A 16,732-nucleotide genomic window follows, 5' to 3' on the forward strand; every position below is an offset into this window, starting at 1 on the left:
TATATATATATATATATATATATATATATATATAAGCAAGATTTTAACTTTTAATATTTAGATTTAATTTGGAACAGTTTTATTACTGTTTTCTATAACAATTTTTTAGTTCAAAAATTTTTCAAAAAATGTTGCCAAAGATGTCCCATATTAAATTTAATGTAAATATGTGATTCAATTAAAATACACATGTAATATTTTTTTATTCACTGAAGGAAAACCTTGGTATTCAATACAATCATTAACATCAAAGATAAATTCAAAGATAATATAACAACAAGGATGTACTTAAAAGAGATTTGTATAGGGAAAGTTCTAGAGTTGAAGGATATGATGGTGAAAATAGAAAATCTCTCCAACCAAAAGCTCCATTCATGTTGACTTTAGAGTAGATATGAGCAATTTGTAAATCGGTGCAAACTCTAGAAGTACCTGATGAATATTCTTTCGATCTTAGTAAATGTGTTGATAAAAAATCAGGGAGATTATTTGGATTGAAAAGTACTGATTGTCATATCTTCATGTAATGTCTAATATAAACTACCTTTAATTTTTTTCTCATATCTAATTTTAAAGCCCTTGATCGAGCTAAGTATCTTCTTCAAAGATTCATGATCTTCAAAATTGAATGTAGAGCATTTGATTCATATGGAGCAGCATATTCCTTTTATTATGTGTAAACTTGAGAATATATTTTCTCCAATATTTTTTGACTCTATGTATCATCTACCCGTGCATATAAGGCTACAATAGGTGGATATGTTTAGAATTGATAGATGTATCCTTTTGAGATGTATTTAAATAAAATTAAGAAGACTGGTAAGAATAAAGCACACCTGAAGGCTCAATTTGTGAAGCACCTCTAATGTACGAGACAATCCAATTTTGCTTGTATTACTTTGACGCAGCGTCACAATTAACTAAGAATGCTACACCTCAAAATTCGGGTCATATGGATTCATGTAAATCCTTAAATATATATGTATTCAATGGAAGTGGTGAATTCACAGGCACTATCACCATCTGTTATTTGGCTTATAAGGAGATGAGAGCTGCCAAATTGTATGTATTATTAATAATGATGAAATTAAGTAATATCTTATGTAAGTATGAGTTAGATTGTTTATATATTTATATCTCATAAATCATAATTATTTAAAATAGTTTTGTTTGTCGGCTCATTATCGGAACCAAAAGGAGTTGTAAGATCAAAATTAAGAATGCAAATAACATGGCCCTTAGAGCTTAAAAGACATAAACATCTGCCACATACGGTCTTTATTTGGGGGCGAGAGAGGAGCGAAATGGAAAACGAAAGCTTTACTCGAGATCGTGACTCGTGAGTCGCGAAGTAAAGGGGAAAACAAACCATTGATGCTTTTTCATGTGTCCAGAAAAAATTTTGGTGGCTTCTCTAGATTAATAAATAACTTTAAAAGAAAGAATTACAAAAATTAGAGCATGTTTTTTTATTGGAGAACTTGTTTCTCTATTAAGCCACTAAAACAATATTCAGCTTTAAACCCCTTTAGGCTTTCAATTTTAGCTTTAACCAAATTCTTTAGAGGGGATCTCTCGTACTAAGTAATAAGTGCACATTCATAGCATTTCTGCTATGCAAAAAGAGCGAGAAAAAGTAAAACGTACCCTTCACAATAATTAATTAGATCATTAGCAGTGCAACAAAAAAATTAATTAATTGGGTGATAATTTAATATTTAATAATTATTATTAGATAATGAATAGTTAGTTAATCATAAAATTTTAAATAAAATCATATTTAAATAGTTAAATATTTTAAATAATATATAAGCTAAGTCTATTTTGATAACTATCTGAGTAGAGTACAAGGTTAATAGATTGACTTGTAGTTATGAAGAACAAACCTAATGGAGTCATTGAGAAAATCACATAAGTACCATCTCTTGAGTTTGTTGATTTGGAATTGAAAAGAAAGAGAAGTTGTGCTGCTTGATTTATAAGGTAAAATGAAACATGATCAATTAAGTCAAGCTAATGACGCAAAACAAGAGAAGGGAAAAAGTATCTTCAGCCCATATCATTATGGATTACTAATTTTAGGTTGACAATAGAGAATAAATAGGGCCTAAAAAAATTGAATATTGTCAACCGATATGTAAATTGATTAGTAATTATATATATATATATATATATATATATAGGCTTAGTTTGGAACAGTTATATTACTGCTTTATGTAATAACTTTTTAGTAAATTCTTTTTTTTAATAGCAAAAGAATAGTGGTCAAAGTTTTCCAAAAAAAAAAACTCAAATTCAATGTAAATATGTGATTTAATTAAAATACACATGAGAAATAAGATTTTTTTTTTATTTTACATATGAATTAATTTGAAATATATAAAGTCAAAAAAATTTTACCATGTGTCTTGGGCCAACACTTGTAAACCAAAATACATTGGTGGTCTCGCATTGCTTTATTTTCAAACTCTTTGTTATGCCTTTGACTGCTCTCTTATTTTGAGGATTTATAATGGGAATGCTTTGCTTTCTTCTTAGTATTTTGTTAAATATGGTTCTCCTTGGAAGAACCCGCCGATCCTTTCATCCCCTATGTGGAAAAACATTTGTTGCACAACTAATCTTGCTAAACAAAATCTGAATTTTAGAGTTACTGATAACTCTATAGTTTTCCTTAAATGGGATCATTGGTGTGGTAGTCGTAGCATATGTGAATTTGAACATCATCAAACCCTCCTCAACCGTTTTCCTGACAATGCTCCTCTCAATGAGCTCATTGATGATATTGGTTGGGTCTGTAGGAATTCTAGACTTGTACCTTCTTGCCTACGTGGCATACACGTCACTTAGACGTTACTGTACCTTCTTGCTTCAATATTCTATATATTGTACTCTGTATCAAGGAAATGAAACAAGAAAACAATAGTCCATTTCTCTGCTTCTGTAATCTTCTTTCTCTGTTCGCTTCCGATCTTCCTGCTCTTAACATGGTATCAGAGCAGTAATCGGTTCTTTCTTCTTTTTTTCTCCCTTTTCTTCTTCCCAGCTCCCATGGAAACCTCTACAGCCACCTCCGACCCCAGTTCATCTGCAGCTGAAGATCAGACGATCTCTCCGTCAATGTTCCCGGCACCGCTCAAGTTTCTCATGAGCAATGTCAAAAACATTGTGTCTCAATCCCTCACCGCCGACAATCATCCTCTTTGGCGGTCACAGGTGCTCAAAATCTTCCGGGCAAAACGGTTTCCACGGTTTCTTGGACGGCTCTGCCACCGTCCCTCCAAGTAATCTCACATCACAGATCGGACAATCCACCTCAAATTCGGCTTACGCTAATTGGATCTTGATCGACCAAAATCTCGCAGCAGCCTTATACTCCGTCATCTCACCGAAGATCCTACCCTATGTCCTCTCTGCCGAACATTGTCATGAAATATGGACAATCCTAGATCGTCGACTTCAGTCAAGCACCCACTCAAGAATAATCCAACTCAAACATGAACTTCACTACCTCAACATGAAAGACAAAACAATGGCACAATATCTCCTTGAAATCAAAATGAAAGTTGACTCTCTTGCTGCTGCCGGTGCCCTATTGCCATTGAAGACATCATCCACTACACATTGGATGGATTACCATCCACCTATCAATCTTTTAAAACTCGTATCATCACAAACCTTCAACCACTAACTCTAGATGATCTTTATACACTTCTTTGCAGCGAAGAATTGAATCTTGCTCATGAAACCATACGTGAAATGCAATCCCTCCAAATCTCGGGTCACTCTAACGCTCTTGCAGCCTCACGTGGCCGAGGTCGAGGCCTCTCCTCATCCTCTCGCGGCCGCAACTTATACAACAACCGTACAACTAACCTCAACAACAGAGGCGGACTTCCACCTCGACCGACAATAACGTGTCAAATCTGCGGCAAGAACGACCATTCCGCCATCAAGTGTTGGCACCGCCACGACGAACAATACAACACAGAACAGCCCTCCACCGCTCTATTCACGTCGCCATCTCCCACTAAATCCACAGACTAGTACCTTGATAGCGGAGCTTCTTCTCATCTTACTTCGGACACGAATCAGCTCCAAACTTCACATCCCTACACCGGCTCTTCTCAGGTCATCCTAGGTAACGGGCAGCAACTTCCTATTCACACCACTAGCAAAGGCATCTTACCCACCCCTCAAGGTAATCTCAAACTATCTCAATTAAATCTTGTTCCTAACCTCTCGTTCAATCTCTTATCGGTTCATCACCTCACCGCTAATAACAACTGCAACATCATGTTCTCCTCTCGCGGCTACGAAATCAAGGACTCGAAGACCAACCGGCTTCTTCTCACGGGTCCGTGTATTAATGGATTATACCCCCTCCGCTCTCATAAGAAGATGACCACCGGCACCTCTCAGTTCGCTCTTCTCTCCATACAACCTGTACCCGATCTCTGGCACCGTCATCTCGGGCATCCCTCGGCAGCTATGCTTCAATTTCTTGCAAACAATTGCTCTACAATTTGTACTACTTACACTAAGTCTAACTATAATTCTTGTTGCAGGTTTAAAAGCCACCGGTTGTCATTTTCTAAATCTCTGAATGATAGCAATTTCTTGTTTGAACTAATTCACTCCGATGTATGGGGTCCAGCCCAATCGGTTTCTAACTACGGCTACCGCTACTACGTCAACTTTTTCGACGACTTCTCTAAATACACATGGGTATATCCCTTAACTCATAAATCTGACGTTATCTCTAAGTTCATTGAATTTCAGAAAATGATAGAACTCCAATTTCAAACCCATATCTGCACCATTCGTACCGACGGCGCTGGTGAATTTGTCAACAACAAATTCAAATCCTACCTGAACGCTCAAGGTATACTACATCTATTCACTTGCCCCTACACTCCCTCTCAAAACGGGGTCGCCGAACGGAAACAGCGTCATATCACCGAAACCATTCGAGCTCTTCTCCTCGAAGCATCTCTCCCTCACTACCTATGGATCGATACGCTGATGACTGCCATACACCTAATGAATCGTCTACCTTCTTCGAACACGCACAATAAATCCCCTTAAAAAATCCTGTACCAAAAACCTCCGACATATAGCAACCTGAAAGTTTTTGGATGCCTCTGTTACCCCTTGCTCAAGCCCTACTCCACCAACAAAATGTCTCTGCTTTCATACCCATGCGTGTTTATTGGCTACGCCCCTCTCCTAAAAGGTTACCGTTGTCTATACCCCATAACCAACAAGATTTACACCTCTCGTCATGTCGTCTTCAATGAAGACATCTTCCCGTTCAAACAACCATCAAACCAACATCACTCCAATCCCAGCACCTCCACTGCTATCCCTCCACTTTTACTTGTTCCAACCCACGATCTACCCACCTCTATTAACAATCCAGTTACAAATTCTTCCAACAGCCCAGCAATACCGTCCCAACTTACTCTCCCCAACACCCACCTGAGACCACTGCACCGACCCCTACTACTATTCTGCTACAACAAGATCCTTTGCCCTCTGCTACCGCTGTCCCCCACAATCCAACTCCAAAGTCCCAACCCGTCACCCACCACATGCTTACTAAATCTAAGACCGGCCACTCCACACCCATACAGATCTTTAATCTTTCTCACCTAATTCATGAAAATGAACCCACCACCTATAACCAAGTCTGCAAGAGTGAGCAATGGAGATTAGCTATGTCACAAAAATTCCAAGCTTTACAAACCCAAGGAACTTGGGATCTTGTACCTCCTAACCCCAATCAAAATGTCCTAGGATGCAAATGGACATACAAAATGAAGCTCAAATCCGACGGTACAGTCGCTCGCTACAAAGCACGGCTCGTAGCAAAGGGACTCAATCAAGAACACGGACTCGACTACACGGAGAATTTCAGCCCCGTAGCAAAAATTCCAACTGTCCGTGTCCTCATACTTATTGCTCTCCACCACAACTAGAACATTCTCCAACTAGACGTGTCAAAACACTTTCTTGCACGGACAACTTTCGGGCACCGTATATATGCAACAACCGCCAGGCTTTCAGGACGCATTGCATCCAACTCACGTATGCAAACTAAACAAAGAGCTATACGGCCTCAAACAATCTCCACGTGAATGATACGCCACTCTCTCTAATCATCTTCAACATTTCGGTTTCTCTATTAGCAATGCTGACCCATCGCTTCTCACATATAAATCGGACACCACCCGTCTATACATTCTTATCTATGTCGACGACATCCTACTCACCGGCAACTCCCCCTCGGAGATACAAAGACTACTCTCGTGCCTTCAAGATCGGTTTCAAATGCGCAACCTCAGCAACCTGGCTCACTTTCTTAGCATACAGACCACTTATACCTCATACGGTATCCTTCTACATTAGGAACAATATGCCAAATGGATTCTGACGCGTGCAGGCATGCATAATTCCAAGCCCGTAAACACCCCTACCTCATGCAAAACTGAGAATCAACCACCCTGCAGTACTAAATTCCGCAACTATACCACCACCTAATTGGCTCTCTCCAATACCTCACCTTAACCCGCCCGAACATCCAATTTTCTGTGCATCAGTTAAGCCAACACATGCAAAACCCTCTAAATGGCAACTTCGACGCTCTCAAAAGGTTACTCCGCTACATTCAAGGCACCACCGCCACCGGTATTCCAATGCACCGGAACAGTCTAACTCTACAAGGATATGCCAACGCAGACTGGGCCACCAACGCCCACGACTGCAAATCCATTTCAAGATATTGCAACTTCCTCGGCAATTCCATAATATCTTGGCAAGCCAAAAAGCAACCTATCGTGGCCAGATCTTCTACCGAAGCGGAGTACCGAGCCCTGGCCACTGAAGCTTCAGAAATTATTTGGCTCCGACGTCTCCTCGAGGACTTCCACATTCCACAATCTACACCTACAACCATCTATTGCGACAATACATCCGCAATTGCCCTTGCCAACAACCCGGTATCCCACGCCCGAATAAAACATATTGACGTGGATTGTCACTTTATCAGAGATTATATCAATGATCAAATTGCGGACGTGTTCACCAAACCACTACCAATTAACAATTTTAATTCTTATGCACCAAACTCATTACAGCTCCGCAGTCATAAGTTTGAGGGGGCATGTAGGAATTCTAGACTTGTACCTTCTTGCCTACGTGGCATACACGTCACTTAGACGTTATTGTACCTTCTTGCTTCAATATTCTATATATTTTACTCTGTATCAAGGAAATGAAATAAGAAAACAATAGTCCATTTCTCTGCTTTTGTAATCTTCTTTCTCTGTTCGCTTCCGGTCTTCCTGCTCTTAACAGGGTCATCCCTAATGGTTGTCAAGTGGACATTTTTAATGCTATAACTTCCATCACTATACTTAGAAATGGAAATGCTTTCTGTTTGGTCTGGGTTGATGGTAAAAAAATCAAAAATTGTTTTGGTTCTTTTGTGAAAGATTTCTATAAAAATGATAATGAGGTGGCATGATATAAATATATTTGGCATAAGCACTATGCAATCTGATACTCTATTTTTGGGTAGATTTGCCTTGTTGGGGACTTTAAGATGGTGAATAATCTCATTAGAAGGAATATTATGGTTGCCCTAGAATGTTGTTTTGGCTTGGATCATTTTGAAAGTGTTTAACATCTCTTTTTTGAATGTGATTTCACTCACTGTATCGTAACGGAACTGCTGCCTTGCCTTAACACTTTTCTTATGCGCCCAAATCTCTTCCATATTTTGGAATTCCTTGCGGTTAATAACTCTTTGAATTCAGAAATGCTCTATTTTAATTTGATTATGCTTTGGGGCATAGTTTATTCTATCTGAAGGGAGTGAAATGATAGAAAATTTTCAAATTGTTTCAAGAGTCTTGTCGCCTTGAAAATTTATATCAAAAAGGCCATTGTTATTAAGGTGCTCAAGTGAAAAAATGGGGAGGTTTTCCGTCAGCATTTGTAGCTTTCTTTTTGATATTTGGTTTCTGATTGGCTTTGATCTTGTTAGATCACATGGTTTCCTTCTATTCTGTCGCTTGCTGGATTCTTTTTGTGCTGAGGTTGTGGGGGTCGATGATGGGCGGATTGCTATCCTCTCCCCCTAGATGGTGATTTTTGCAACTAATCTCTTAAATGGTAACTTTTGCAGCCGAGGGATTTCATCGATTTCTTGGAGGCAATCTTCCAATGCTGAGTTATATATCCTCTGTTCTTCCTCAATTGGTTTTGGTTTACATGTGTTTTTTTGCACTATTTGGTGGTCTCTCTCTTGCTGCTATTGTAGCTTTTCCACAGTTTTATACTCTCTTTTTTTCTTTTTACACATGTAACTATTTCTTTTATCATGAAATTGGGCTAAGCCCATAATTCAAAAAAAAAAAACTTTATTTATATTTATTCACTTTATTGAATGAGTTTAAAGATGAGTTAGAAATCTAGATATTAAAACGGCTATAAACATTTGAAAGAAGCACTACATGTACTACAAATGAATAGTCCATCTCATTCAAAGCTCTCCATAACAAATTAGTTGAATACAAAGATTTCCTTAAACAAAATCCATGAGAGAACAACATTCCTCAATCATATCTAATGACTCACAAATGAATGAGTTCAATCAAATAATGGTTGGATGGATTCAAAAACATCAAAATTAATATACCATATGCAATAAAATCATGTGTCTCTAGCTAACCAACACATAACTAAAAACCCCAACTTAGTGTGTCAATTCTATAAAAATAAGTTTCATACTACACATGAATGTCACGCTGTAAAATGTTTAATGAGGAGATATACACACCTTTTGAAGCTAATGATGGCACCAACAATATTTTTTCCTCACAATCTTCTTCACTCCTCAACAATGACGCCTCCCATCATTTTACATCAGATATGAATAAACCCTATATTTACAAATCACAAAAAGTCCTAATGATATTATAATTATTATATATGTGCTTAAATCATCCCAGCTTATCCTCTTAATTAACCTATTCAAAATCACAAACCAATTGTAATCCATGCATCATTCTAACTTCCAATCCTTGCCTAACAACACCACAAACTATTCAATGCTTAGCTATCATACCTTCCATCTATCTTCACAGCTCCTAAAACTAATACCAGTCTTATGGTCCTGCAACCCATGCTCTTTTTAGCTTCCATGAAAAATCACATTCCTTCCTTATATATTCTTGTTATTATCTCCAACACAGCTGTATTATGTACCAATAACTCTTAACTTAATTAATCATCGCTCAATTCCACCTTTGCTACTATATGATAGCCTTTGCCACTATCAAAATTTGCTAGTTGGTCAATCTTCTATTCGAGTTACACATCACCCTACCCATATTTTGGGATATCTGATGTTGACATATTTGAGCGGCCTAGGACTATGACTGCTCATACTTTCTAATAATTAACCAATTATAATTGAACATAATTATTCACTAAAAAAGTATCTCAACTAGACACCTAAAAAATCAAAAGTATAAGAGCTCCTACTACTTTTCTAATCTACATTCATATTTAATGCAATTTAAAAAAAAAAGGAAAAAAAGCACATGCTACTTACCTAATCCACAATCATATTTATTACAATTAAAAAAGAAAGTAATTAATGTCACAACTAAAGTTTTTTTTTTTTTTTTTTTTTTTTTTTTTTTTTTTTTTTTTAGACATTTAGGTCAATTAGGATAAACTCATACACATATTATATGAATCTTAAACCTCTTGATTGATAGCAAGGTTTTCATAGAAAAGGCAACAAAGACCTTTCACAAAAAAATTGCTAGTAGGAACTTAGAAAGCTTTCAATGGATTTTTAATAAATATGTTAAATTAAATCTAAATAGCTTATATCAACGGGTATAGAGATGGAGGACAAAGACTGTGAAAAGACCATTCATAATTTAGGGAAATCCTAAGTAAAACTAATTGTTTCAAAAATCAATTATGTTCCATAGACTTCTAACAAGCCTTTGACAACTCTCCCCTATCTCAACAATGGGAGGCTTTATATAAAAAATAATGAATTTAGGGATATAAAAAATATAGGCATTTTAAATACAAATATATATAATTAATATGATAAAATTTTATTATAAAGCATTATGAAAGATTACAATTATTCTTTATATGATATGTAGATTATCTATTTAAATATAAAGCATATTGCCCTCACATTAAATAGTTATGATTTAATAATCTCCAAATTAACAATAGAATATATAATATGAAGTTGAAGTTTAATTTTAACTTGTTATTGTCACGAAATTTTACATGAATTTTTTTTTTTTAATAAAGTGAGTTGAATCCATCTTGATATGTTTATTAGTCCATCATAGTTCATAGTAATGTAATACTAGACATAAATATTATTGAGCTTGACAAACTTGTGAGCTCAAGGGAACAACAACCAACTCAACTTGCAAAGCCTTCTCAGCTATAGCATTCTCAAAGGTAGCATTAACTTAAAAAATTCTATTTGTAAATGACTAGAAATACTTAGCTAGAGATCTCTTATTATACTCATAAGCATCCAAGAAAGCATTCAACCTACTCATGTTGTCTCGCTTATCAACACTAATTTCTCAGAATCCACTTCCTATAAGCCAAATAATGTTGATAGTAAATGATTTATTTAGAGATGGATTTTTCATCTCTATATTCTCCCTTTCCGACCTGACATTTTAATTCACTAACATAGCCAGAGATGTTGATATTAACTTGATATCTTCCATCAAAGTAATATTGGTAGCCTCACAGACTTGTTATGCCTCAAGTTAGTACCTATTTTCTTTTACAATTCTACAAAGGGGGAAGAATTCTCCTTAACTAACTCAATGTCATTCCTGATCTACCCCCACCATCTTCTTAAATTGATATAACATGGTTGTGATCCTATGCTTCTTTGTATGCCTTGAAATATGTGCTCAACATGAAGTAAGTGTGCTATCATTGGATGGCCTTCTTTTTCTTTATGGCATGATGAAGAATCTCCCAAGGAATTTTCTCCATCTAATCCCAAATCGACCCTCAACCTCAAACTTCATTGTATTGTTCATAGAGCCTGAGTTTGACCCTGCTCCAATGCTATAAATGGGAAGTAATGGTTATATGAACTCCCAATCAATTAAAAGCGATTTCCCAAGCCAAATGTTCTATCAAAACTTTGATATGTCATCATTAATGCACTATTTAGAACTACTATTCAATTTTTTTATTTAAGACATCATTGATGGACAATGCCATAGACCACCAATTTGGACTACCATCAACCGCTCGAGTTCACGGCAATTGGCATGGTCAGCCCAAAGATAGTATCATCTAACCATAATTTGATCTCCATTATCAATTGAAGATAAATAATATTGCATTCAAGATAGAGATACCACTAGTGAAGTCTCGCCTCTACTCGATAAGACCATCAAATGAAGTTTAAAAAACTAATGTCAATATTTTTTTTATACAGAAAAAACTTCCTTAGACTTGATGTAGTTGGAACAATTATATAAATATTAATAAAATATTTTTTCCAAATTGTAACAAACATCTTTTTCTACTTATGGCTAAGCAAATTTTTTAGAATAATTAACGACATTAATGATATAAATTGTGCAAGGTTAAACATTTTGAAAAGCTCAAATCAATAACCATTAATAAATATTCAAACCATAAATTATTAGGACTTCATTCATTTCATTTCCCTGATATTTCTTCAATCGAAGAATATTGTAATTTAAGGAAATACACTTCATATGTTGTTGGGTTAAAAATAATTTCCAGCACAAGTAATTGACGCATATTCATCTAAGATATGCATGCACATAAAGGCCTTTATCTATGTGTAGAGTTATCATTGTTTTATAATGGACATCGCTGCTCTTGGAGCTAAGTTTAAACTTGAAAAGATGGAGGAGAACAGCTGCGAATATCTTCATCTGAGTATATGCGAAGTCCTTTCCTAAGCATATACGAGGTCCAGCCTGCATTACGATGACGATAAAGAGCAATAAGACAAGGATTGAACTAACAGTTTGAATGGTAAGCGTCCAATACAAATTAAAAGTTGAATTAAGCTTCAACGAACACAATGTTAAACTAATATAAAGTACATTTTGTTAAATAAAAGATGTAAAACATTAGATTTCCTACTTTATTTAAAACATTTCAAAAAAAGAACTTAAATTGATCAACATTTGACAGCAAGTTAATTTTTTTACTTTTTACCTGGAATGCTGTAAACTTAAAAGGACTTTCATTTCGAACTGATCCATCATCATCCAGCCATCTCTCTGGTTGAAAATTTTCAGCATCATCTCCCCATAATATTTCCATTCTACCCATGGGATAAGGCATGTAGAACACAACGTCTCCTCGATTAACATTAAACTCATCAGGTAAAGTGTCATCAGAGAAGCAGGTCTTTGAATTCTACATAACATGTAATTTATAAATTTTAGAATAGTGCATAAAATTTAAAGATTTCTTGACATATTTATAGCGAATTACTATGATCATTAAGAAGCTTACCAATGGTACTGATGGGTACAACCTGAGGGTTTCGGATAATGCAGCATGAAGGTACTTCATTTTATCAAGAGACTCTACAGTTATTTTCTCAACGAATTCATTGATACAAATATCTTGTCCTGCTCGGATAGCTTCTTTCACTTCTTGATAAATTTCTTCTTGCACGTAGGGATGCTTACACAACAAATATATGAACCAAGACAGTGTTCCAGCTGTGGTGTCTTTGCCAGCTATAACAAAGTTGAGGGCGATATCTCTCAAATATTCATAAGTTATATTTTCTGGATCATGCTCCATTTCAGCCATAAATCGTGAGATGATGTCTTCTTTCTTTTCCTACGTGATAAAACAAAAGATCAAAATCAAATAAGTACTAGAAAAAGAAAATGCAGTAAGAAAATATAACTTTTGATGGTAAATTAGACTTTGAGCTAGGTCCAATAATATGCACATTAAGATTTGTTTTATATAAAAAATATAAATGAAAATTTTACCAAATTGTTTTTGGCATTAGTCATATTCTCTTTTTTTGCACGAATCAAGTCGTATATGAAGTCATTAATAACGTTGATGTCCTTCTTGAGTTGCGCCTCATAGCCAATGTTGAAAAACCTTTTAAATTTCCAGAAAACATCAACATACCGGCTTGTAATGTAAACACTTGCGTTATCGAAAGCTTTTGTAAATTTAATCCCATCAACAGACCCATCCAAGTTCATTAGGTCAAAACCAAACCCAATTTTGAAGATTGAGTCCATTGTTGAACTCATAAACAGTTCCTGCATTATCATTAAAATAATTTTATCTTACCAATTGAAAATCAAAAAAGAAGTTTTTGAATGATGATTATTTCTAAATAAAAAACACATAGTATAATTCTAAAAATTGATTAACCTGAATATCGAAGGGCAAATCAGATTTTGCTTTATCAAAAATGATATCGGCAAGTTTTATTGCATTTGTTTTAAAAATACTGGTACTATAGTTCCTCAGAGCACTTGTTGAGAACTCGTAGCCCGCCAATTTCCTCTGATGATGCCATTTTTCACCATCCACTGCGAAGATCCCATCTCCAAATAATTCCTTCAAATTTTCATAGTTGTATTGTCCCTGAAATTTGACAAAATATAGTATTTAAGAAGGGAAAGTTGTGGAGAAACAAAACAAAATTTATACGTGGCATTTGTTATGAACAAATCTCACATGCTTGACATATGCTTTAAATGAACGAATTGAGGCAAGTGGCATCTTATTCAATATTATTTATTTTTTTTATAAAATTTATACATCAGGTGAGTGTGAAAATCATTTTCAAATTATGTTTTTATATTTTCATCGGGTATATAAGTGGTGGTTTAATTATAATAAGCATAATTTGTTAAGATGGAAGGAAGTAAACTACACAACAAAACAAATAAGAAAGTCAAAGAATGTAATTTCTTAAAAATCAAATAATAATTTTCTTACAATTTGCCATAAAAATTTTCTAAGAATTAAACAAATTATAACCCAGCGGAATTAAACTTAAAAAATTTATCTCATACAGAAACCTAGAAAGTCAAAAGTATAAGAGTTCGTGTAACCTAGGCTTTGTTTGGGACGATTTTTTTGTTGTTTCTTAACAGGGGCGGATCCAGCTTCTTTTTTTAGGGTGGACAAAAAAAAATTTCTGGGGGGACGGTCAAAGACTCTTAAGATTAACAAAATTAGGGCAAAAAAATTTTTTGAGAGACAAAATTCCCAAAATATTTCAAAATATTCCCTTAATACATGGGGGATCCGCCCATGCTTCTTAAAGCAACTTTTTAGTACAACAATTAAAAATTTTATACTAAAAAATATTTGTAAGAAGCAGCAATAAAAAGCCGTCCCAAACGAAGCCTTAATCTACAATCATATTTAATGCAATTTAAAAAAAGGTACAAGAGCACATGCTACTTGCCCAATCCACCATCATATTTAATGCAATTTAGAGGGAAAAAAAAGTAAGGAATGTAAGTGAAGTTTTTTTTTATATGTATATTTAGGTTAATTAAAATAAATTTATAAACACGTAACTTATACAAAATGTCGAACTTAAAATCCCTTAATTTATAGTCAAAACTCTCAACCAATAAATCAAGATGAACTGTCATAACTTAAGTACGTTTCATGTATATATATATATACTATTTTTTTAAGACTTTTGAGTCAATTAATTAGAAAATTCATACACACATCACATATGCAACTCAAACCTGAGATCATTTGGTTTAGCAGCCAAAACATCCAACCAAGATATTAAGGTTTCGTTTGGGATAGCTTTTTTAATGTTTTTTAAAATAGATTTCTAGTACAAAATTTTTGTACTAAAAAACTGTTTTAGAAAGCAGCAAAAAAACTATCCCAAACGAAGCCTAGGTTGAGTTGAGTACTAAATTAAAATTCAAAAGTAATAATGAAATCATATGATATGCATTCTAAAAAAAACATAAAATGTTATTCCAATAAAAAGACATTTGATATATAAATATAAGATAAGCAGATAAACAAATAGAACATAAGACTTTTTCTTTCGACAAAAAATTGTTTTAAAAATCAACAAGAAAGTTGTTTCAAACGAAGCCTAAGTTGAGTTGTTTACTAAATTAAAATTCAAAATTAACAATGAAATCATATGATATGCATTCTAAAAAAAAAACTTAAAATATTTTTCCAAAAAAAAGACATATTTGATATATAAATATAAGATAAGCAGATAAACAAATAGAACATAAAACTTTTTCTTCCAGCAAAAAACCTTGTTTCCGATTGCTTTTTATTCTACTCTAGCTTACAAAAGTTTTGCAAGGGGAAGACTCATTCCCATCGATGCAAACTAAGCTCTTCTAACTCTTAAATCATAAAAACTGAAGAAACCTATGAGTTTATCAGTAAATCACCTTGCCGTAGTTTTTGAAGTTGGTTTTTAATATATAGTCCACGATTGCAGGGTCTGTGGTGTAGATCAGATTATGAAAAGGAGCATACAATCTGAAAGTTTTGTATTTGCGAGAGATATCTATGAAGTAATCCTGCAACCTTCTAAAGTTTAGAAACAGATGGAGTATAGTTCCAGCTATCGGATGGTATCTCTTCTTTGCTTTCCTCCACAAAAATCCATGTCTTCCAAAGATTTTGATGGCAACCAAAACCAGCATAAGTATTATTACTGGTTGGAGGTATTTAGCCATGAAAGCTAGAGAATTCTCCATCTCTTGAGTTTGCTGATTTGGAATTGAAAAGAAAGAGAAGTTGTGCTGCTTGATTTATAAGGCAAAATGAAACATGATTAATTAAGTCAAGCTAATGAGACAAAACAAGAGGAGAGAAAACTGAAAAGTGTCGTCAGGCACCTCAGAGTTTCTTATCAGCAAAGCCCATATCATTATGGATTATTTAATTTCAGTTCGACAACAAAAATCTTTTCACGAAAGTAGAGAAGATTCTAAATAGGGCCAAAAACAAATTAATATTATCATCTGATGACTAAATTGATAAGTAACAGTTCATTATTATTATTATTATTTTTTAAACGGTTCATTATTTATAAAAATCTATATATAAAAAAAAACAAGATTTTAACTTTTAATATTTAGGCTTAGTTTGGGACAGTTTTATTACTATTTTCTATAACAGGTTTTTAGGTCAAAATTTTTTTAGAAGCATAAAAAAATGTTGCCAAAGCTGTCCCATCTTAAATTTAACGTAAATATGTGATTCAATTAAAATACACATGAGAAATATTTTTTTTTATTCACTAAAGGAAAACCTTGTATTCCGGCAAAACTATATCCACTAGTAAAAGCGGCGATATAACTGGCCAGCAATTCAGCGGCGGGTGGATAAATTGCCAGAAAGTTTCAAGCGAAAAAATTGCAAGCAAAGCCGTCATTTTTTGCAAAATCGGCGGTAATTTCCATCAAAAAATGCGCCTAAAATTACCAGCGGATTTTTCGCTAGCTTATTTAAATCCGAGCAAAATATTTCTAATGGAAGTAACATCATAAACCATTCTTGCGGACAATCTGACGGTATTATCGTCGAAAAAGATCCTATTTTCCTTACTCGGTCGTCTTCCTTTTCATTTCACTCATGCTCAAGTTAATCGCCTCATGTCAAATGTCGCCTT

At 34.5% G+C, this 16,732-nt stretch overlaps 1 protein-coding gene across 1 annotated transcript; it reads right to left on the reverse strand.

Moving 5' to 3' along the window:
• Nucleotides 1–11,855: 11,855 nt before the first annotated feature.
• Nucleotides 11,856–16,495, reverse strand: LOC110093174 (cytochrome P450 704C1-like). The gene is made up of 7 exons (XM_020817980.2): nt 16,373–16,495; nt 15,504–15,860; nt 13,477–13,692; nt 13,077–13,361; nt 12,583–12,918; nt 12,280–12,483; nt 11,856–12,035 (listed from the first exon to the last, which is right to left on the reverse strand). The coding sequence occupies exons 1-7, from the start codon at nt 16,493–16,495 to the stop codon at nt 11,856–11,858; spliced, it is 1,701 nt and encodes a 566-aa protein (XP_020673639.2).
• Nucleotides 16,496–16,732: the final 237 nt, after the last annotated feature.

This window comes from Dendrobium catenatum, unplaced genomic scaffold (genome assembly GCF_001605985.2).
Source record: "Dendrobium catenatum unplaced genomic scaffold, ASM160598v2 fragScaff_scaffold_963, whole genome shotgun sequence".
In the NCBI taxonomy this organism is placed as follows: Eukaryota; Viridiplantae; Streptophyta; class Magnoliopsida; order Asparagales; family Orchidaceae; genus Dendrobium; species Dendrobium catenatum.